Source organism: Hypanus sabinus, chromosome 2, assembly GCF_030144855.1.
Source record: "Hypanus sabinus isolate sHypSab1 chromosome 2, sHypSab1.hap1, whole genome shotgun sequence".
Taxonomy (NCBI): Eukaryota; Metazoa; Chordata; class Chondrichthyes; order Myliobatiformes; family Dasyatidae; genus Hypanus; species Hypanus sabinus.
Genome location: NC_082707.1, coordinates 28,917,460 through 28,941,222, shown reverse-complemented (window position 1 = coordinate 28,941,222; position 23,763 = coordinate 28,917,460). Strand labels below are relative to the sequence as shown.

Here is a 23,763-nt window from a genome sequence, read left to right as displayed (position 1 = left end):
GAATCCTACTTTAAACTGTGAAAGATAAATATAATTCTCTTTGTTCCATTGTTTTATTTAAAAAAACAATACTGATGTTATATAAAGCAGCACTATCATCTGTACCATGTCTGAGTCCCAATAAAAACAGATGTTATAAGTTTTACTTTTCCAGTACCCACACTATTGTACTTTGTATTATTAAGCCTAAATGGTAAACAGCAGCAACCATTTATTGTACAAATATGTTGGGCACAGCAGCAGGTGTTAGAAAGGTACAAACCACTGAAAAAAAGATCATTTTTTAATTAGGATCTTGAACAGATCAAAAGACATTCACTCGTGCTTCCTTGGCTACACCCCAATGACAAGTCCCTGAACACCATAGATGGGTAGAAAGTTGGCTGCCAATAAAAAAAACTAGGAGAATGCGTGCAAAATGATTCATTGATGTGATGGGGGAAATAAGGCGCTTTGCATTTTAAAGGAACTTTTCATCACTTTTCAACCCCATCCCTGAAACAAGCTCTCCGCATTATTGTTCATTCCCCAACACACAAGACCACAAGGCAGAGGAGCAGGGTAAGGCCATTTGGCCCATCAAGTTGCTCCACTATTCAATCATGGCTGCTTTACTCCCTACCCCCCCACCTGAACCCCATTCCCCTGACAGAGTAAATGCGATAAAATTCATTCTTCGGGCTTGGACGTGAGCACTAATAAATACCATATTACTCATTGACAAAGTGACTTATAGTAAGTTATTCTGGAGTGAAAACCTGCTGAAGCAATACAAGTGCTCAGAAACAGAGAGTTTCTTACAGAGTGCGTTTAGAGGAAGTGCTGCCTGTTCGAAAACATCTGTATCAGCACACTTGATGTTTCAAAAGACAGTTGAGATAGAAAGGCAGATCACATCTCAACAAGCAGTACAGAACGGGAGCATGGAAGCTCTTGTGTCCGTTACCTCTGCTCTCCAGTGTTCAGCAGCAGGCATGCCACCTGTTGTCACCGCTCATTAAACCAGAGCCCCTGCTTCAGTTCCACTGCTGAACAAAGAACGTCCATATCCGTTTCCAATGATCTCAGCACAGCTTTATTCACAACAAGAATTTCCTTTCTTTAAAAACATTTAGACTCTCACTGTCCAACTCGCATTCCACCACAACAGTTGCTAGTGATTACAGAATACACTACTCCCCTTGACAGATAGAGACAACTGGCTGTTCTCCACTGCTCCTTAAAAGTACTCCCCCAAAAGTAATTTTTAGCATAAAAAAAAGAAAATGCAGCATTTGGCACAAGGAAAATGAATGCATGAATGCTTGGAGAAACAGAAATGAAATCATTGGTAGTATACACTTACTATTACCAATCTTTAAATATGAAAATAACGTAGTTTTTTTGATATCTGCAGAATTTTGGATTTCCAAACAAAATATCTTTACCAAGTCCATAAATTCTAAATTCAGTGGCGCATAAAACTTTAACTTTTTCTTCCCCACATTAAACATTAGCGTGAGCAAGACATCAAGGAGGACTTACATTTCCTAATCTGGACAGTCACTAATCCTGTCTGCCCACTACCCCGGACCCCCATCAATTTGCCTTTCACACCAACAGGTCAACAGAGGATGCCATCTCCACGGCACTTCACTCTGCCCTGACCCACCTGGGCAGACCCAACTCTTACATCAGAATGCTGTTCATTGACTTTAGTTCGGCATTCAATACTGATCGCTGATCGCCAGACTTCGCCAGCTTGGTATCAGCTCATCCCTCTGCAATTGGACCTTGGACTTTCTGACTAACAGACCCTAATCTGTTAAGTTAGACAACCTCTCCTCCTCCACTCTCACCCTGAACACCGGCGTGCCTCAAGGCTGTGTGCTGAGCCCTCTTCTGTACTCCCTTTTCACCTATGACTGTGTTCCTGTACATGATTCTAACTCCATAATCAAGTTCGCAGATAACACCATGGTGGTTGGCGTGATCAGAGAGGATGACGAGACGGCCTACAGGGATGAGGTCCAGCACCTGGCCGCGTGGTGTGCCAACAACAACCTGGGCCTTAATACCCAGAAGACCAAGGAGATCATTGTGGACTTCAGGCATGCTGGGAGCCACACTCACGTCCCCATCTACATCAACGGAGCTGTAGTGGAGCGTCTATCAAGCTTTAAATTCCTTGGTGTCCACATTTCCGTTGATCTCACCTGGTCCCTGAACTCCTTCATCCCAATCAAAAAGGTGCAACAGCACCTTTAATTCCTGTGGAGCATCAAGAAAACTCACCTCTGTCCCAGGATACTGACGGACTTTTACCTCTGTACCATTGAGAGCATACTCACCAACTGCATCTCTGTGTGGTATGGCAATTGTCCCGTATCGGACCGCAGAGCACTCCAGCAGGTGGTGAAAACCGCCCAGCGGATTATCGGCACCCAAGTGCCCATTATTGAGAACATCTACCATAAACGTTGCCTGGGCAGGGCGAAAAGCATTATCAAGGATGCATCTCACCCTAACCATGGACTTTTGACTTTCCTCCCATCTGGTAGACACTACAGGAGGCACAGGAAGAGCTTCTTCCCTGAGGCTGTGACCCTGCTGAACCTCACATCCCAGCGCTAAGCAGTACTACACCCATATTGTACTGTCTCAGTACTTTTATATTTGTGTGCTGTAGCACTTACTTTTTATTCGCAGTTATTTTGTAAATAACACTATTCTTTGCATTTCTGGTTAGACGCTAACTACATTTCATTTGGCTCGGCACAATGACAATAAAGTTGAATCTAATCTAATCTCCAGGTGCCAAGGAGGCATTCAGGTTGATCTACATCGAAGCCTACCTTTTTCCTGGGAAAATGTCCCTTCAAAGTGATTTTTTAAAATTATCTATCCATTTCTAATGTTTACCTGTTTATTATCCGCCTGGGTGCTGTTCAGTCACTCGGGAAATTGTACAAGAACTAGTCAAGATTGTGTAAGCAGTATCATGCTACAAAACAAGCTTGAAAGCGTGTAATATTGCAGTAATGTAATTAATTGTTCTAATGAATATTTTTAAAGAACTGTCAATGGGACAGCTTTGTTCATTCTGTCAATAAGCTGCAACCTTAACTCTACAACAGGGGTTCATAACCTGGGGTCCATGGGCCCTTGCTTAATTGTAATGGTCCATGCCATAAAAAAGTTTTGGTACCCCTTCCTTAAAACATCAAACCATACTGCTCCAGCTGACTTTTCCTCTTCTAACAGGCTAAATGAGCTGTCGCACCTCTCAGCATGAAAATGATGTTAGTTTTTATCACATTATAGGTGTTTTCTTTGCTGTGGCCCATGCCCAGTATTAAATGATTGAAGCTGACCTGAGAGGAAGAAAATTTACTTTGTAATAGGCCACATTGGGAGAATATTAACTTTAACACCAACATGACAAAATGCTTAAATATTTTGATATAACATATGTATTCCATAAAAACAAATGACCAAACTTGCACTTGGGATAAAAAACATCGATCATTAGCCAGCCTACCTTAAGGACTTCCCTCTTCTTCCCTCAATCAATGTATTAGTCATCAGATGTTTGACACAGGAGAGCTGTTAGAACTAGGGAATTTAAAGCATGTACTTTTTCCCGTTTAAAAAAAAACCCCACCTTAAAATCTTACACTGTAAACAAAAGCAAGCAAAGTCCACCAAGATTTTCCTTCACCGAACCATGCATCGTCACTGCACTGAACCCCAGCACACATACCATAGACACCAGTGGTATGCAAATTCACAATCTGTTTCTCAAGAGCTATGTAACGAAAGCAATTTCCAGACTGATGTCAGCCGCCCCCTGCAACACTGACAGCATCAAGCCAGTACCACAAGCTCACCATCTACATCTTCCTCCCAGTCACTGCCAAACCAGAGTCGAAAGTGAGCCAATATGGCACATCGTGGAGGAAGAGGCCAATGCTAAGCTTGCAATAGAGCACAGTTAAAACACTTACACAACAGTACTGATGAGTTACTTTCAACCCTGCCCAAAACTACCTCCTCTTTGTACACCTGCAAAATACCAATGTTTATTTCCTGCCCTGGCCCGCCGTACTCCACAGCTATTTAGAAAGGAAGAATGGAGAAAACCATTCAGCTCATCGTGCTTGTACTGGGAACAAGATGGAGAAATGTATCTTCTAAATCAGGCATTCAGTTTCCCATGAAACTGTTAACACTTTTCTTCATACATTTTGGACTAGCTGCCTTGTATAACATACACACATCTTAGCCACAAGTTGAGTAAAATGAAGTGGTGGAAAAATGTTCTGAAGACACTCTTAAATGTGAAGTCTCGCTGGGGTGTATTTCCTTGGGACAGTCATAGTCATAGTACAGTATAGCACAGAAACAGGCCCTTTGGCCCATCTAGTCCATGCTGAACCACCTCCAATGACTTTTCCTGTCATGTCTTTTCAAAGCAAGTCTACAAGATCACAGAAATTACAAGATCTGGTATCTGTTTGCAACCTAGTCTTTAAGTCAAATCTCATTTTTGGCCTTCCTTACAGAGTACCGTTACTGTCACATTTAATGCGCTATTCATGGCTTGCTGTCACGCTCTTTGTGTCCTCAGCGTTCGCGATTCCGTTCTCTTTCATCTACTTCTGTCGGATGTGGTCAGATGAGACACAGCAGCCTGGTGTTGACCATTGTTAATGGGTGGCCTGTATCCCTTGCTCTGTCTGGGAGAGCAACATGAAGGTGAGTCATGCAGTTTAACCCGAGTCCAGTGTTTCCACCAGCTGCATCACTGGGTCTGTACACAAATACAGGTGTCATTTGTCAATAGCACCACCTGTGGTCCTACCCACCTGGGAGTGAACCCTGCCTTTTCCTTGGTCACCTGGCCGTGGGAGAACCATCCATAAGACTATAAGACAAAGGAGCAGAAGTCATTCGGCCCATTGAGTCTGCTTCTCCATTTCATCATGAGCTGATCGAATCTCTCCTTAGTCCCATTCTCCCGCCTTCTCACCATAACCTTTGATGCCCTGACTACTCAGATACCTATCAATCTCTGCCTTAAATACACCCAATGACTTGGCCTCCACTGCCACCCATGGCAACAAATTCCATAGATTCACCACCCTGTGGCTTAAAAAAAGCCCTCTCTCTTGAGCTCTCTCTGATCAGCTGTTTTGCTTGGGCCCTCAAAGTGTTAACCTCGTTACAGTGGTCCTTCAAACTCCTGTAATACCTCAATAAATTTGCCCCAGTGGGTTCTTCCAATTTCTGTCGTCTCATTTTCTTCTACACCGTGACCTGTACATTCATTCCCTGTCTCCTCCTTTCCTCATGCCCCTTCACTTCAATCACTGCTGCCTCTGCAGACAGCAGCATTACTTCTAACAGCTCCTGACAGTTCCCCCGGGATCTCCTGACACGATCCCTGCACAGTGCCCTGATTCCTCTCCCTGCTTGGGTCACACATGTTCCCTGTCTCTAGTCTTGCCCATGTTATTTCTCCCTTTCCTGAGTCTATAACAACACCCGCTTTATTTAGTGTGTCAATTCCCAGGATAGCACCTTTCATTAACAAAGGAGATTCTGTAGATGCTGGAAATCCAAGCAATGCACACAAAATGCTGGAGGAACTCAGTAGGCCAGGCAGCATCTATGGGAAAGAGTACAGTCAACCATCTCGGCCCGAAACGTCAGTTGCACCCTTTTCCATAGATGCTGCCTGGCCTGCTGAGCTCCTCCAGCATCTTGTGATTGTTGCTTTGTACTTCATTGTTTGGGCACACCCAAACATCTTCAGGAAGCTGCACTTCCTCAAACTCAAGTAGCTGAGGGTGACTTCCCTCCGCCCTCAGTGTTTCATCTCCTGCGCTGGTAATATGCAAAGGGAAGGGTAAAGGTAGATCAGTTATTGATACTGACGACCACGTGCTTACTAATATATTGCATTGCTGGTTCCCTAATAAACCCTTGGTGTGCATCTGTGGGTGACCACTATTGGAAAAAGAGGCTGCCACTAACCGTTTGTCTGACTTGGATGCTGTCCTCACCAGCTCCATGATCAGGTCAGCAGTCAAATCAGATAGAGCCATTTCTGCTTGTCCTGGTGGGTGACCCTCACACCTCCATCCCTTTTTTACGGCACCACTTCCTACCATGGTCAGATAGGCCACAACTGTAACACATCACCTCCTTTACTCTTCTCTGTCCTTTCTGCTACCTCTCTTGCTATTCCTTCGTGTCTTCACGGCAGCTACATCCACTACAGGCAGCTGACCACTTCTCTTCCCCCTCCTCTGGTCTATCTCCCCGGACCATGATACTATCACCGGGTAGACTGATCCCACTGCTATCCCCAAATCTAAAACTTCCCAGTGAGCTGAGCTCAGGCTTTCCTTCAGCATTTTCAGGAAGGCTGGATCATCCCTCCCTGGGTTGTCCAACCCTGAGAACTCTTCACAGGCTCGATATGTACGCTCTGCAGAATCCATGGCTGTTTCATCAGCTCTCTGAACCACTGACCTTATCATTTCCCAGTTACTCCACCTCACCCCAGTCTCTGCCTCACTTTCACCTGAAAGGAGCGATTCTGGTCCTCGGTACTGGCATTCTCAGAGTTGTTCATGTGCCATCAGTCTAACATATTCCTTGGGCGTTTTGTTTTTAACAATACGCGAATACCTTTTGGGGGCTTCCGGTGAATTTCAATCATTTCATCAGGCTTGCGCCAAAATTCTGAATTCCCATCAGCGACGTTAAGTGAGGGCAGCTCAGACAAAAGGCCTGGCTTCTCCCTGGTGGTGAAGGGCTTACAAATGGTGATAATCAGAGTCAAGGTCGTTAGGATTTCCGACCTGTCATTGTGGGACCTCAATAGGTGCCATCCCAGATACATCTGGGTATAACCTCTCCCTCAAATATTTCCATACTAATTCCCATGTTATGCAAAATGTAAGGGATGAATAAAAATTAAACAGCACTTTCTTAAAACCGGAGTACATACACTGAAATATTCTCTTTGTGTACCACTGAACTCAAAACCTGTTGTATTTCCCTTGCATTTAAAATTCTTGTACCAAGTTTTCAAACTTATTCTAAAACACATAAACACTCTCACTCAAAGTAGGCCACTGTACAGTTTCTCTGAACAAGTATACACCCCCCTCCCCCATCTTCCAAAACAATCAGTAACCATGTTTCACAACTGGTAGCTCTGTTTCACCGGGCAACCTAAACTACCCATCTGACAGCTGGACCCTGATGTAAACATACATACGCACACTTCTATAATCTACAAGCTCAGCTCTCCATGGTGTTCGTTGATACTTCGTGACCTCATGGCCGCTGACCTAAACAGATTGAAGCATGTGTGTACCCATGACAATACTCACTCCCTTAGACTGCTTGAGTCACCGGCCAGACTAAACATATCCCGAACGAGCCCCCAAATGTTGTGACTGATTCAAGTCACTGGACAGCCAGTGATATAGAAACCTTTATTCTGGCATCATTCTGGAGGCACTCTCAGGAGAGGCTCACATACCTAAAGGTACATCCCATTTCACATGCTTAAAATCAAAGGTAACAAGAGCTGACACAAAACAATTTCAATAATCATGATGACATTGTTTCATTCGAGATTTTGGGTTGATAATGCTTCCTTTGAATTACATATCTACAGTGACAGACACCTCTGAATGATCAAACATCTTTGTCACAAAATAATTCACACAAGTAGTCTAAAAGCTTCTGTGGGCAGCAATCCCAGACACCCAAAATCAATGCTGTCAGGACTGTCTCTGAATACTCAAATATCGTAAGTAGACAAAAACTATTGGTTGCCTATACCTGTGACCATGTTTGATATGCTAAGTGACAACATCTGTCCGGTCTACCAGCTTGCACTCAAATCACAATGGTGCAAATACCTTAACCATGTTGCCTAGTTTGGTGCAAACCAATGAACACAATCCCATTGTTTTAATACTTAACACATGCATATGCAATCTCTCAGTCTGTGGAACAACTTGTGCTTTAACCTTCAATGTACTTCTTGCAATCACTAAATCAACTGATGGCTGACTGGAAGCTTCCTGAACTTACTTCCATTTACAATAGGAGTTGAAACTTGGTTCTTGTTTGAATTAATATCTGCCCATATTCACATAACTCCAGAACACTCCCTACTTTGGCACCATCACTTATATTAATAGAAGGTGTTTAACAGGTATTTCATTTATTAAAGTATATTAACATTGAGGCCTCTGGTTCAAATGATGTCAGAAAAATCTCCCACTGAGCCTCTGAATTAGGAAAGTGAGAAAGTAAAACTCAACAGGCATGTTTTTTCAAAGTGGGACAAACTCCAAACTTGGCGGAAAGTGCAAGAATTTCCTGACTTCTATGATTGAGCTGATAGCAATACAAGTGCTCCCTTGATAAAGCACTCATTCAAACTTTGGATGCACTGCAGTTTTCAACTGGCTCTCAGATCGACTGCATACTTTCCATTGTTTTTCAGTTTGCAATGATTAATCATATCTGGTGCTCACAGTTAAAGGGAGGCAGTACTGGCCTATAAAAAAATTGCTGACTAGTTAAATGCAACTTATCGAGAAAAACTACCCCGCATGCAATCGCATTAAACAGATTTCTGTACTTTGTAGTTCCACAAACACCCAACACACGCATCAATCATAAAACATTCATGCTGTGACACCTTTACAAAAACTTCAGGTCAAGATGGCGGCAACCTGTGGTCTCCATTGAGATCATGGCTCAGATATAGTTTTTTTTTTAGCTTTATTGAAACAGTTTTAGGGACAGAGAGGAGAGCTACGGATCAGGTTTGGGTTTGGGGACAAAGATGAGGGTGAGTCAGAGGTCAGACCTCCAGTCTACACTTGAAGGCCAGCAACGTGGATGAGCGACAAAGGACACCTATGGATTTCGGGCTGCCCCAGGTCGATGGATCCTGGAATCAGCAGGGGGCGAGCAGGGGGCACAAGGGCCGGTCAGTCAGTTCACCCAGAATTCAGGGTCGTCCATCAGCTAGTCCTGGTGTCATTACCTGAAGGTCGATCGGAAATCTGCAAGTCAAAGACCAACGGCCGAAGCCTGAAGGCTGGACGACTGTCCATTTGGGTGAGTGGATGAGTGACAGGAGAGGAGAAAGAGGCTTGTTTTGTTGCTGTTTTTTGTTGCCTCTTGCGTTCTGTGTTGTTCCACAAACATCATGGGAATGCTATGTCGGTGACAGAATGTGTGGCAACCCTTGTGGGCTGCCCCCCTAAACATCCTGTTGGTTAATGCAAGCAACGCATTTCACCTTAGGTTTCCATGTACATGTGATAAATAAATCTAAATCTGAGAAATAATAAATTATGCATGAAAACCCTATGCAAACGAATACTCAGATCGCAGATTTATTGATAGAACCCTTTTCTGAATCATTACTTGCAAATGAAAACTACAGGTAGCTATAACTAGATTCCCAATTGGCTATTTGCAACTAATGGCCAAGTGATCAGACAACACTGGACAAAACACAGCACCTTGGTTATGCTGCCAGTGTACTAAACCATACTAATCAGATTTGGCTAAGAAATCTTAGCAAAGGACTTCCGCAATTGATAACAACATATTTATGTCACCTTCTTTGGCCTTCCCTTGGGATCAAAGAAGAGTTGCTTCAATTTGTGGTTTTGAGAGTTCTGGTGTGGCTGATAAGATAATTGTAGGAACCATATTCTGAGCCTGGTCGGGTGTAGCTGGGGACACTATTTTTTTGGTGATTTCACAGAATCATAAGCACAGAAGGCATATATTTGAGCATAATGCTCCAGAACCATCCAGTATATAGAGATCCCAAGTGGAGAGAGTGCAAAACTAGATCTATTATAATGGAATGAGACAGGGCAGGTGACAGAAGATTGTATCGGGGAACACTTGGTGTCTAATGATTATAATGCCATTAGTTTCAACATAAATATGGAGAGGGATAGGGCTGGAATAAGGGTTGAGATTCTAAATTGGCAAAAGGCCAGTTTTGGTGGTATCAGAAAGGATATGCAAGTGTAGATTGGGGCCGGCAGAGGCAAGTGTGAGGATTTCCAGTGAAATTTTAAAAGTACAGAGTTTGTATGTTCCTATCAGAATAAAGGGCAAGGATAACAGGGAACTGTGGTTAAGAAACCAGGAACTCGATATCTCTCAATATCTGTATAGCAGGTTTCGGCAGAAACGAACAAATGCAAAAAAATAGGGGGGGGGGCTAAAAGGCGGCACAAAGTTGCTCTAGCAGACAAGGGGGAGGAGAATCCTAAGGGCTTCTACAGGTAAGAGCAAACAATAGCAAGAGTCAAGATAGCACCGGTCCACTGGATAGAACAGAGTAGTAATTATGTGTGGAGCCGAAAGAGATGGGGGAGATCTTAAATGGATATTTTACATCTGTATTTAAATGGGAGACTGAAGTGAGGCAAAACAGCATTAAGGTCAAGGACCCTATACAGATTACAGACGAGGAGATACTTACTGTCTTGATGCAAATTAGGGTAGATAAATCCCCAAAGCCTGACAATATATTCCTTTGGACCCTGTGGGAGGCTGGTGCAGAATTTGCAAGAGCCCCTAGCAGAGATATTTAAAATGTTCCTAGGTACGGGTGAGGTACTAGAAGTGAGCTAATGTTGTTCTGTTCAAGAAAGGCACTAAGAATAAACCAGGAGATTACAGGCCAGTGAGCCTGACCTCTGTAATGGGTAAGTTATTGGAAGGTATTCTAAGGGAGTGGTATTTGGATAGACAAGGACTGATTAGGGATAATCAAAATGGCTCTGAATGTGGTAGGCCATGTCTAACCAGGTTTTTTGAGAAAAATAATAGGAAAGCTGATGAAGGCAATGCAGTGGATTTTGTCTACCTGGATGTTAGCAAGGACTTTGACAAATTCCCGCATGGGAGGTTGGTCAAGAAAGTGCATTCGCTTGGTATTCAAGATGAGGTACAGTAATAAATGGGATTGTACATTAGCTTTGCAAGAGAAGCCAGGCTGGCGTTAGATGACTGGAGGCCTATGACTAGTGGAGTGCACAGAGTTTTGTTGCTGTTTGTTATCTATGTTAACGACCTGGATGATAATATGTACATTTGCAGATTACAGAAAGATTGAGAGTGTAGTGGACAGCAAAGACTATCAAGCTCACAGTGGAATTAGGACCAGCTGGAAAAATGGACTGAAAAATGGCAGATGGAACTTAATGTAGACAAGTGTGAAGTGTTGCACTTTCAGAGGACAAATCAGGATAGGACTTGCATGGTAAGCGGTAGGGCACCGAGGAGTGCGGTAGAACAGAGGGATCTAGGAATAGAAATACATAATTTATTCATAGTGGCATCACAGGCAGATAAGGTCGTAAAGGAAGCTTTTGGTACATTGGCCTTCATAAATTAAAGTATTGAATACTGGAGTTGAGTCCAACATTTTATGTTGAAATTGTATAAGACTTTGGTGAGGCCTAATTTCCAGCATTATGTGCAGCTCTGGGCACCTACCTACAGGAAAGATGTAAATGAGATTGAAAGAGTGCAGAGGAAATTTACAAGGATGTAGCCAGGATCTGGGGACCTGAGTTGAATGAGTTAGGACCTTATTGCATAGAGTGTAGAAGAATGAGGGTGGATTTGATAGAGGTGAACAAAATCATGAGAGGTATAGAAAGGGTAAATACAAGCAGGCTTTCTCCACTGAGGTTGGTGAGAGACTAGAACTAGAGGCCATGGGTTAAGGGTGAAAGGTTAAATGTTTAAGGGGAACATGATGGGGAACATCTTCACTTACAGGGTGGTGCGAGTGTGGAATGAGCTGCCAGCACGTGGTGGGCGCAGGTTCAATTTCAGCATTTAAGAATAACGCATCCACCCTCAGTTGATAATTCTCTCGTGTTGAGCAAAACTTAGAAGCACTGAATGTAGGAAGGGCACAGAATGTACTCTTTCACAAAAATGCCAGACAATGACCATCTCTAACAAGAGAGTCTAACCACTTACCCTTGGCATTATATTTCTAAGTCAATATCTTTGAGATGATTGTTGACCAGAAACTTAGACTTGCTACTACATACCTAGCCTCTGAACCTACTTTTTCCCCAGCCTTGATAAATATCATAGCTAAAAGAGCAAGTCAATTACTGGACAGGTACAACAGCAGTAAGTGATTTACCGTCTATCACCACTGGGCCTCTCCAGAATCCATAAGAAGCATGATGGAATATTCTCCACTTGTCTGTATGAATGCAACCCCAACAATTCTCAAGAAATTCCTTATCACTCCAGACGAAGACGTCTACTTGATTTGCATCTTCTCCACCATCTGCCTCTCTTGGCTACATCACACACAAAATGCCGGTGGAACTCAGCAGATCGAGCAGCATCTATGGAAGGGAAAGAACCGTTGACCTCCATAGATGCTGGGTGCCTCCAACATTTTAAGTAAGTTGCTCAAGATTTCCAGCAGAGGTCTACAGAATATCTTATGTTTACAGTAGTTATATTGTGCAGTTTCTACAACATGAACAGCAGTTTATAACCACTCTAAACAATGAACAGCCTAGGGTATTCTAATGTCCCAAACCTACAAGCTCTACAGTCAAGGGCATTGTAGGTGCAAAGGAACACCACCACCTGTAGGTCCCCTCCAAAACACATACATTCAAACAAATCACCAAATCCTGGAGATCTCTATCCACCCACACCATTAATTAGAAGGACAACAGAGGTTGAAAAAGATGGATCACCATGATCTTCTCAAGGGCAGTTAGGAATGGGCAGTAATACTGGCCTTACCAACAAAACAGGTGGATTAAAGAAGTTTTAATTGCACAGCTGAGTGGTAGGGTTGAGATATGTCTTTAGCAAAGGAGGTGTAAGGTGCTCCTTCCCTCTGCTAGCCTGCAGATCACCTTGGGTAAGGTATAGCACTTGTTTAGTCCCCCCCCCCCCCACACCCCAATTCGGGCCATGTGAGCAGCTGGTGCATATCACAAGTCCTGGTAATGTGACCACTGACACCAGGCAGACAATCTCTGAAGAATATTGATAAGAGCTGGTGTCACCCGCTTTGTAAAGACACTGACCAGAAGAAGGCAATGGCAAGCCACTTCTGTAGAAAAATTTGCCAAGAACAATCATGGTCAGGGATAGAGAAGACCATGATCAGCTAGATCGTACGACACATCACATAACAAACAAATGATTTGCACAGCATGTTTCTCTATAAGTTCTACCAATTACAAAGCAAAAGGTTACCCGTTTCCCAGTTACACTGTCCAAATTATTAGAAATACCTTCATTTTACGTTCCAGAATGAGATGACTATCTTCACTATTGCACAAAAAATATCCTAGCAAATCTAAATCACAGTAAGTGGCTGTGCTTTCCCCATTATTTATTATTTAGCGATACAGCCCCTCTGACATTTTGAGCCATGCTGCCCCAACAACCCCACAACCCGATTAAACTTGACCTAATCATGGGACAATTCACCTACCTGATACGCCTTTAGATTGTGGGAGGTAACCGGAGTACTCAGTGAAAACCCACACATTCCATGGGGAGGACGTACAGACACTCCTTACAGAATGTTTCTGGAATTGAACTCTGAACTCCAGAGCGCCCCAAGCTGCAACAGCATTGTACTACTACTCTCTGCAATTGCTGTAAGCGATCCAGTGCTCTTGCTGTCTCTGAGGAAATTTGTCATGGTTAAGAGCAAGGTCGGGAGCGGAGTGCACAGCCCAATGACAGAGCACAAACCCATGATCGGCTTCAATTCTTGACCAACTCGACAATTAAAGTATTGCGCAAGGTTGAATTCAGCAAAGACAAAAGCAGAAGATGAACGAGTGTTCAGCTCCACGTGCCTGTGTTCGACCGGTCACACTCTCCCTCTTACTCACTGCTGCTGGAGGAAGACACAGTCTTGGTTAAGTTTGATCAGCGTGGTTCGTGGTTTGCAAATTGCTTTTGGAGAACTCTGCAGTTCATGTTATATGTGTTTCTGATCACTCCTTTTCCAACTGCTATTTTGTGTGATTTTGAACAGATTGAATAGGCTCTGCCGGTTGCACTCAACGAACGATACAGTGCTAAATTGAACCGATCGAAACTGAACGTCCCTAGACTGCTTCATGGACTCTACTGCTTGCTGTTTAATATTCTGCGTTATTTGCTCATTTTTTGCTGCTTGTGCGATTTATTCTTTCTATTTTGCGAGTTGGGTGTTAGATGCTTTCTTTGAATAGACTCCATGGTGTTTCTTTGTTTCTGACTGTCTGCGTGAAGACTGATCTCGGGGTTGCATCCTGCATACATACTTGGATAATAAATGTACTTTGAATCTTTAACTGCTACACTACCATGGTGCCTATTATATTACAAGAAGCATTTGATTGCACCTGCACTTCAGCACTCTCACTATGAATTCAAATTTTGTGCATTAGTTGTTTTACCCTTTCCTCAATTCCCTTCTCACACTGCAGTTTGCATTCCGACCTGCTGTTTATTATATGATGACCGAGTCCCATTCCCTGCTATTTCTCTCCAGCGGCCACTATTTAATTCTACCTCCAATCGACACAGTCAAAACATCTTATTTAAAAACCAGAAGGAACAGTTAAACATAACTAATAACACAGGTGCACTTGAGGCACAGAGCAACGTGTGGCTTGAAAGGTTTGCTTCAACTAAAAACATTTCCTTTACCAACATCTTTGTGGTTCATCTCGGGTGCTCCTCACCTGATTGCACATTAACTGCTTATCAGTTAATACTCCACTAGCATAATAAGAATCCTATTTCACAATGCCAGCAAAACACCCAAAATATTCTGTGATTTTACAATCCAAATTTCCTTTCCCAAGGTTTAACTTTTCACAGCCCTGTGGCAATCACGGCAGCTTTTTGCCTTGGAATCCCACAACCAGTTAAAACCAGGAACAACTGAGCTGCGCCCTGTCTGAGGGTGACCTGCAGACTGGCGGAGGGAAGGAACATTGTAAAACTCCCTTGGTAGAGATGGCAAGAAGGTCATTAGGGCACTCCTTCCATAATCTGGTCCTATCCTCGGGAGTACCCAATGAGGCATGGTGGAGTTACATCTCTACCGTAGGAGCTATAAGCCACTCTTTCCCTCCACTAGCTTGCAGGTCATCCGTGGGCAGGGTGCAGCATCTGTTCAGCCCCCACTGCCCCTGATCAGAGTCATATGAATCCACGGGAGCAGGTGGTCGTATGAGCAGCCACTGCAGATCACAAGTCCTGGTTATATGACCACTGACCCCAGGCAGACAATCTCTGAAGGGTATTGATAATGGCTGGGGTCACCCATCTTATAAAGACACTGCTCACAAGGCAATGGCAAATCACTTCCATAGAAAAATTTGTCGAGCACAATCATGGTCATGCATAGAGACAGACAGAGAAGACCACGATCACCTACATTATATGACATGACAAATAACAATGACCCAATGTGCACTTCTGCCCCTGATATTCCATTAGTTAGCCGAGAAAAATCATATGGGTGATAGGATAGTAGGGCAGCACGGTAGAATAGTGGTTAGTACAACACTTTACAGTACCAGCGACCCGGGTTCAATTCCCACCACTGCCTGTAAGGAGACTGTGCGTTCTCCCCGTTACCATGTGGGTTACCTCCAGGTGCTCCGGTTTCCTCCCACAGTCCAAGGCTAGCATTAAACTGGAGGATCGCTGGGAGGCACAGCTCGATGGGCAGGAAACACCTACTCCACACTATATGTCAAGAAATAAATTAAAAATCAGATGCTGGAGATCCAGAATAACACTGGCGGAACTCAGCAGGTCAGGCAGCATCTATCATGAGCAATAAATGAGTTTTTTCCGGTGACTGGAAAGTGGCCTGTGATTTCTTCAAGATGGGGGTCCTTAGCTCTCTCCACCACCCAGGACAAGCCCTTTTCTCATTGCTACCATCAGGAAGGAGGTACAGAAGCACTCAATGATTCAGGAACAGCTTCTTCCCCTCTGCCATCAGATTTCTGAATGGACATTGAACCCTTGAACACTAACTCACCACCTTCTCTTTTTGTGCTACTTACTTAACTTAAAAAAATATATACATCTGCTTTTACTGTAATTCACAGTTTTATGATTATGTATTGCAATGCACTGCTGCTGCATCACAACACGCCAGATATATTAAACCTGATTTTGACCATTGGTGAGAAAGGAGAGAGGCCAGGGTCGGGTGAAACACATTATTATTAACTCTGTTGACTAATTAAAGGGTTTGCTTGTCATGTATCAGACTCTCCAGTCACTCAGGACACCACAGTGACATCCAGGGACACATCCTGCTGTCAATGTCTGACTAGAATCCTTTAGTCAAGTGGCCCTGCTTTGAAGAGGCTGTCCAGACCCGAAGTGAGGGTGGAGATGTGACTAACTAAGATTACAAGATTGAGCTGGGGAAAGCGAAACACATATCTGAGCCAAGATATGAAGACAATAGTGTTGACACACCTATGCTGAAGTAGCTGATGCCAGTTGCTGCTCCATAAATGAATACTGTACAGCAATCGCAGTTCCCCAGTCCTCCTTCATATTGTAACTTGGAATAGAGGGAAAAGGGCTCAGCCAAATGACAGCAGCATTCAAAGGGCAGGTAATCATTTCCCTTTCCTCTACGTTCATTTCTTTTAAATCCTTACCACCCTTCCAAGTTCCATAAGTTATGTCATGACACTCATTCCCTTACTCCCAACTCCTTGTTGAGCAGCTACATATCTGTCCCCGCATCCAGTCCAACCTCCCTATCCACTGAAAACACTACGGATGTGGTTGGACCTTCTTGACGCACGCTCATCCTCACCTCAGCCCGGCAGAAATCCTCAAACACCCAAGTCAGGCTCTGTTCTAGAGCGTCCACTTCTGATTGGCTACTGTCAATGGCCTATCCACAAAGCACTTCTGATGCTCATCCCCCTCCGGCCGCCCGTTTCAAAGCCCCTGACCGAATCACAGCCCAGTGCGACCATATAACCACTGACCCATCGCCACCAGCCAGAGAAGCCGGCTTCCTTTCCTTGGGTACGGTTTCATCATTCTTCCAAAATAACACGGCACAATCAGAATCAGGTTTAATATCACTGATGTGTCATGAAATTTGTTATTTTGCAATACAGTGCAATACATAAAAATACTATAAATTATAATAAGAAATATACATTATAAAGAGAGCAAAAAATAGCGAGGTAGTGTTCATGGATTGGTTCATTGTCCATTCGGAAATCTGATGGCGAGGGGAAGAAGCTGTTCCAAAAGTGTTCAGTATGTGTCTCCGGGCTCCCGTACTTCCGCTCTGATGACAGTAACAAGAAGCGAGCACGTCCTATATGATGATGGAGGTCCTGAAGACATCCTCGATGCCAGAGGGGCTATGTGGTCAGCACCCGTCAAGTTGGCAGAATTTTCATCGACATAAATCAACATTTCCAGGCTAACAATTCTAATCAATGCTGAGTTCAACTTTAAAAGGAGCTGACTTTTAGATGAGATGTTAAACTGAGACTGTCATTAGAATGAAGCCCGACTTCCTCTCAAAAATGGTCTTAGAAGATTCCAGTGCACAATTTGAAAAAGGAGCAGCTGAATTGCCCCTGAAACCTTAGCCAAATATTTATCCCATATTTAAATAAAAATTATTAACTGATTACTGCCTGTGAGAGCTTGCTTTCTGTATGTTAGCTCCCTTTACCAGAAGGCCCAAGCGTACATCATTAGCTGTAGAATGTTCTAAAGAAGAATGAAAGAAGTGCAGACCTCCTTTTTTTTGTGTATTAAAATCCGATGGTTAAATGCTGAACAAATGTTCTCCTCCTCGCTGATGGTCAACACTGGCGCACCTCAAGAGTACGTGCTTAACCCACTGTTCTACTCTCTATATACTCATGACTGTGTGGCTAGACATAGTTCAAATACCATCTATAAATTTGCTGATGATACAACTATTGTTGGTAGAGTCTCAGATTGAGACGAGAGGGCACACAGAAGCAAGATGTGCCAACTAGTGGAGTGGTGTCTCAGCAACAACCTTGCACTCAATGATTGTGGACTTCAGGAAGGGCAAGACATAGCAATCCTCAGAGAGGGACCAGAAGTGGAGAGAGTGAACAGCTGCAAGTTCCTGGGTGCCAAGATCTCTGAGAACCTAACCTGGTCCCAACATATCGATGCAGTTATAAAGAAAGCAAGACAGTGGCTATACTTCATTAGGAGTTTGAAGAGATTTGGTATGACAACAAATACACTCAAAAACTTATATCAATGTACCAAGGACAGCATTCTGACAGGTTGCATCACTGTCTGGTATGGAGGGTCTACTGCACAGGACCGAAAGAAGCTGCAGGGGGCTGTAAATTTAGTCAGCTCCATCTTAGATACTAGCCTACAAAGTATCCAGGACATCTTCAAGGAGCGGTGTCTCAAAAAGGTAGTGTCCATTATTAAGGACCTCTAGCACCGAGGGCATGTCATTTTCTCACTGTTAACATCAGGTAGGAGGTACAGAAGCCTGAAGGCACACACTCAGAGATTCAAGAATAGTTTCTTCCCCTCTGCCATCCGATTCCTAAATGCACATTGAACACTACCTCACATTTTTAATATATATTTTTTCTGCTTTTTGCATGATTTTTAATCTATTTCATATACGTACTTTAATTGATTTACTTATTTTTTTCTTCTGGATTATGTATTGCATTGAACTGCTGCTGTTAAGTTAACAAATTTCATGTCACATGCCGGCGATAATAAACCTGATTCTGATTCTTCCTTCCCTCTCCAGTGTCAAGCTGTTGCTCCATCTTCAGCTGAAAGGCCTCGAGTCCAGAGGCCTATTTCAGGTTGGACATCTAAGAGTGATCAGGGTGATTAACTAAGATTGATTAATTAAGCGATTAACTATGACTGAGGGGGTTTCAGTGTGCAAGATAAAACTCATTTCACTGGAAACTGGTTAAGACAACATCTGCTTTAGTTGGTCAGTGAAGATTGCATTGGAATCTAGTTTTTGCAACCACAATTTCTGAGGCATGAAATTTTCAAAAAAAAAAAAAAAATTACCAGCTGCTGCGCTGCATCAGTTCATAATCCGTAACCAGCATCTAGTGGTTACTGCAACATTCATGCAGCTGGTAACCGAATACGTTGGGTTTAGTCATTCAGCCTTTTGAAGTATATCGCCACCGTTACAGTAGTGTGTGTGTGTGTGTGTGTGTGTGTGTGTGTCTAACTTCCTACAAGTTAGCTGGACCCATTGAGGAAGATGGGGAGCAGTTCATAACAGGAGAGCTGCTAAGCATCAGTTCTTTGAGCAAAAAATGACTTGCATTTCTACAGTACTATTTGCATCAAACATCCAGAGCACCACCTAGTCAAGGGCAAAATACAGTCGTTATATTCAAAGTCAGTAAAGCACATTGTGCAAAATAAGCTTGGTATTCCCTCAACCCTCCACGGATTCATCCCAAGGTGCATGCACAACTTTCTAAATACACTTCTGGGGCACCTGGTTACATATTCACATTCGCACTCACCCTTTTACAATCGTGCTGTGAAATACACAGCATTGAAAGGGTTTTTGATGCATCCCACCTCTTGACGCACATTTCTTTGGCTTTCTGCAATACAAGAACACTAGTTTCTTTTACCATTCAGTCTACTGTGGCACTTCAAAACCATCTGCCACCTTTTTCTACACCCCTCAATATCTTTCAGTTAATAACAATCTCACACTCGGATTTCAAATTAAAGACCAACATAGTATTAATCATTATTTGCCAAGTTCCATATTGTTACACACCTCTTTATGCAGAACAATATTCAAACTTCATTCCTGAAAAGTTTGCTTTTGATTTTTAGATTAATTCAAGGAGCCAGCCAAAAGAGCTTTCCTCCAGACCATCAGTCTCCCTTTGATATTGTAAAATTATCAACCTTCTTTTAATCTTCCATTCCTTGAATCTTTTAAATTAGAGCCACTTGTAGTGATGTGAGTGTCCCATGGTCACTCCACCATGATTGTAATCACTTTGAAACTACCAACATGGAAGCTAGGCACAAAAGAATGAAAGTTTGTAAGCTTAACTATTCTGTTAAAACCTGTGCAGAATATTTTCAGTAGGCGAATACATATTCGGAACAGAAACATTTACCATCTATAACGTACCCAAAACTCAAAAGACACATTTTAAAAGTTGGCTTTCAACTTGTATGCAGCTTCATTTGACAACTGTCTAATGGTCCAAATTCAAACTGCTGTCAGAGCAATAGCTCTTAGTTATTACAGCAAACTGCAAGACAGAGTACCTGTCAAGCTTAGAACCAATTTTTTTAAAAAACCCAGCTCCTGATTCAATCTGCTAGTAAGCACGGCAAGTCAGTATCTGGCATAACATGGATGGTTTTTGCTCCTTGTAGTATTCATTGCTCCAAGAGACGCTAACAATCTGGTCAAAAGTATGTTTTACTCTCCTCTTTCAAATCTTTGAATCAGTTTCTTCACAAGATTCTTCCTGAGCTTCTGTTAGAATTGCAGAGTCACACATCATGGAAGTGAGCACTTCAGCCCAACTGGTCCATGATTCACATCTATCTAAGCAACACGCACAAAATGCTGGAGGAGCTCAGCAGGTCAGGCAGCGTCTACAGAAAGGAGTTAACAGTTGACGTTTCGGGCTGAGAACCTTCATCTGGACTGGAAAAAAGGAAGAGAAGTTAGAGCAAGGTAGCGGGATGGGAGGAAGAAGTACAAGGTGGTGGGTGATAGGTGAAACAGGGAGAGTAGGAGGGAATGAAGTAAAGAGCCGGAATGTTGATTGGTGAAAGAGATAAAGGACTGGAGAAGGGGGAATCTGATAGGAGAGGACAGAAGGCCATGGAAGAAAGGGAATGGGGAGGAGCACCAGAGGGAGGCAATGGGCAAGTAAGGAGATAAGGTAAGATAGGGTAATGGGAATGGGGAAATGGTTCAGGAGAGGGAGTGGGCAATTAGCAGGAGTTGGAGAAATCAAAGTTAATGCCATCAGATTGGAGGCTACCCAGATGGAATATAAAGTGTTGCTCCTCCATCCTGAGCATGGTCTCATCACATTAGAAGAGGAGGCCATGGACTGACATGTTGGAATGGGAATGGGAATTAAAATGGAAATGGATGGACACCAGGAGATTCTGCTTTTTCAGGCAGAGGAAGCATCTGCAGATTTTCTGGTATTCACATCAATCTAAGCTAGTCACATTGCCCATGTCCCTCAAAACCCTTCCCATCCATGTACCAGGCCAGGTACCTTTTATTCCTGAGTATACTGAGAGGAACCTATTCAAACAGACATTGGATATGTGTACCCTTTCCAGTTGACACAAAGACATTAAATAAAACTCAAGTCCAGCATTTTAACTAGTTGGTACAAACTTTTGCAATATCCATATCCTGTCATCAACTCAGCAAGCATATAAAAAAAAACAAGGAGGCATATATTTGATTTCAGAATATCACATTTGCTATTTTAATGTCCACAGTACCACAACCAAGTAGCTAAAGTCATACCAAAGACTACAGTCCCAGCTACAGTTCTAAAGTTCAGCTGAAATACTGTAGCTTAACCTGCAAAAGAGGAACACCAATAGGCACAGATTCCCTAAAATAGAGGGCATAAACTTACCTTGAATTCCTACTCTCACCTTTGGGTGAAGTCAGCAAAAGGTGGAACCTTTTTGTACACGTTATAACCTTCTGCACTTGAAGCTGATTTTCAAAGAGTTACCAGACGGAGGCATGGGAGGGGGTCAACAATCACCAACCGAACCACACTATTCAAGGAAGCTTTCCTTTGGAAGAGAAAACCAGAGAGAGAATTTGGAAATAGAATCAGGGTGGAATGATTGATGCAGATTCAGATCATACATACTCTTTTCAACCCGCATAAATCTCAGTTTTGAATAAATTTTTACTTCCACTGTCGTGATTTCTCATTTCTGGAGTACATCCCAGGTGTAGACAGTTTCTTGGTGACGTCACTGCATTCGCACACTCCCAAACCTCCCTCCCTCCGAGTTGAGAGTCCAATTTCAGTCTTATTATTCACACTTTCATGACCGTAACTTTAAATAATCATTGTCAGTATTACCAGAGAATACTTTGACATGTATTAGGATTAAACATAATCATCGCATATCGACCCCTAACCTTCCCCAATCCCCTCCAAATGTCTAGAGCACTCAAACAGCTGGCAGCACACAAATAGTACTTCTGTTTTCAGTAATGTAGTAATCTATCTGAACACGAAAAGGAACATGTTATACTGAAACTTTGTCAGGAAGTAATATATATTGAACTTTCTGATCCCCTCTTCTCTCCGCCCTCTGATATTTCACTCTGCATGTTTTGTTTTGGAAAAGGGAATCGACGGATCAAGAACGTTCTGACAGAAGAAGCAACTTATTTTTATCGCATAGCAGTGGCTGTAGTTTGGAGCAAGCAACTAATTACACAGCAAATGCTGCATGTACTGGCCATTCTCCACTCGAAGATGCTTACGGCCTTGCCAAGAAATAAGACTCCCAGGAAGAGCAAAATGGGATAACAAGTGAACTTCTCTGATTAACTTTGACCACCTAACAAAAATGTTGAAATGCACATTCTTATAAGAATTTAATTTAAATTAAAGCACTTTTATTTTCAAACCAGCAAAAGGAGCAAGTTTCAACATCGACAGCTAAAACAAATGCATTCATTAAATTGTTATTTTACTCCCTTTCAGGACCTATAAAATTTCAAGCTAGATTTAAAACATGCCTTTAAATTCAAAAAGGAAACGGACAAAATTGGACCAACTATGTACGTATTCTATAATAATCCGATTAACAAATTTACTATACCTAACCAGAAAAAAAATACACGAAAATTTCTGCACTTGTTTTTAAAACCCGAGGACGAAGATTAATGACTGACATATTAAATGCATTTACTGACAAGAATAAACGATATCCAGAACTCTGCTTTCCACCGCTGTCGGGGGAGGAGCTTAGCAATAAAAATAAAAACATTAATTTTCTGAGTTCCTTTAAATGCATGGCCTTACAAAGTCTACGTGCTCATATTTTTGTCCCAGAGATCACTTATCCTCGTGTCCGCGGATCCTCCCCACCCTGCTTCTCGGGCAGATAAACTGCATCCGTCACTCACCATCACTCTTATTTGCTCCAAGAAGTCGCCGGGAAGTTGGCAGCAATCAGCTGGCACAATCTGTCACCAGCTCCTGCCAAAGACGGAGAGGTTTCAAACAAAAACAGAGAACCTCTACACTAGCCCCTCGATCAATTGGATTTCCGGATTAACAAGGAAAAACGAAAAGGAAACGTCGAACTACGATGTCAAAACAGAAACAAACTTTTGTTCTTATAAACACTCATTTCTAATATTTGTATATTGAGAAATAAAGACGATTTTCTTTTTTTAATGAATCCTTTCCAAAAAAAAAGTCCAGAAATTTCATGCGCTACTTCAACGTAGATATTATTAAGAGGATCAGCCGCCAATTAGACGCTTCAAATAAAACAGAAAATAATACAAACACAAAATGAGGGAGCTTCAGTGTAACAACATCCAGCCAGGCAGCCCTCGCGCTCCCGCCTCCCGGCCGCCGCACGCACCCGCTTCTCATTGGA

At 42.8% G+C, this 23,763-nt stretch overlaps 1 protein-coding gene across 6 annotated transcripts in view; it reads right to left on the bottom strand.

Moving 5' to 3' along the window:
• The window catches only part of LOC132407396 (transcription factor Dp-2-like), a 261,808-nt gene extending 238,081 nt beyond the window's left edge, over positions 1–23,727 (bottom strand). For 2 of the 6 annotated variants that reach the window (XM_059993849.1, XM_059993882.1), the window contains exons 1-2: positions 23,282–23,727; positions 21,759–21,924 (exon numbers count right to left, since the gene is read on the bottom strand). Coding sequence is in view for 2 of the 6 variants with exons in the window: in XM_059993829.1 (XP_059849812.1) it covers positions 3,521–3,564 (44 nt within the window). In the remaining 4 variants the exon portion in view is untranslated. Of the gene's footprint in view, positions 1–3,520; positions 3,565–21,758; positions 21,925–23,281 lie in introns of those variants that run through there. The other 4 variants (XM_059993829.1, XM_059993821.1, XM_059993859.1 and 1 more) reach the window with 3 other exon arrangements.
• Between the last annotated feature and the right edge of the window lie 36 nt (positions 23,728–23,763).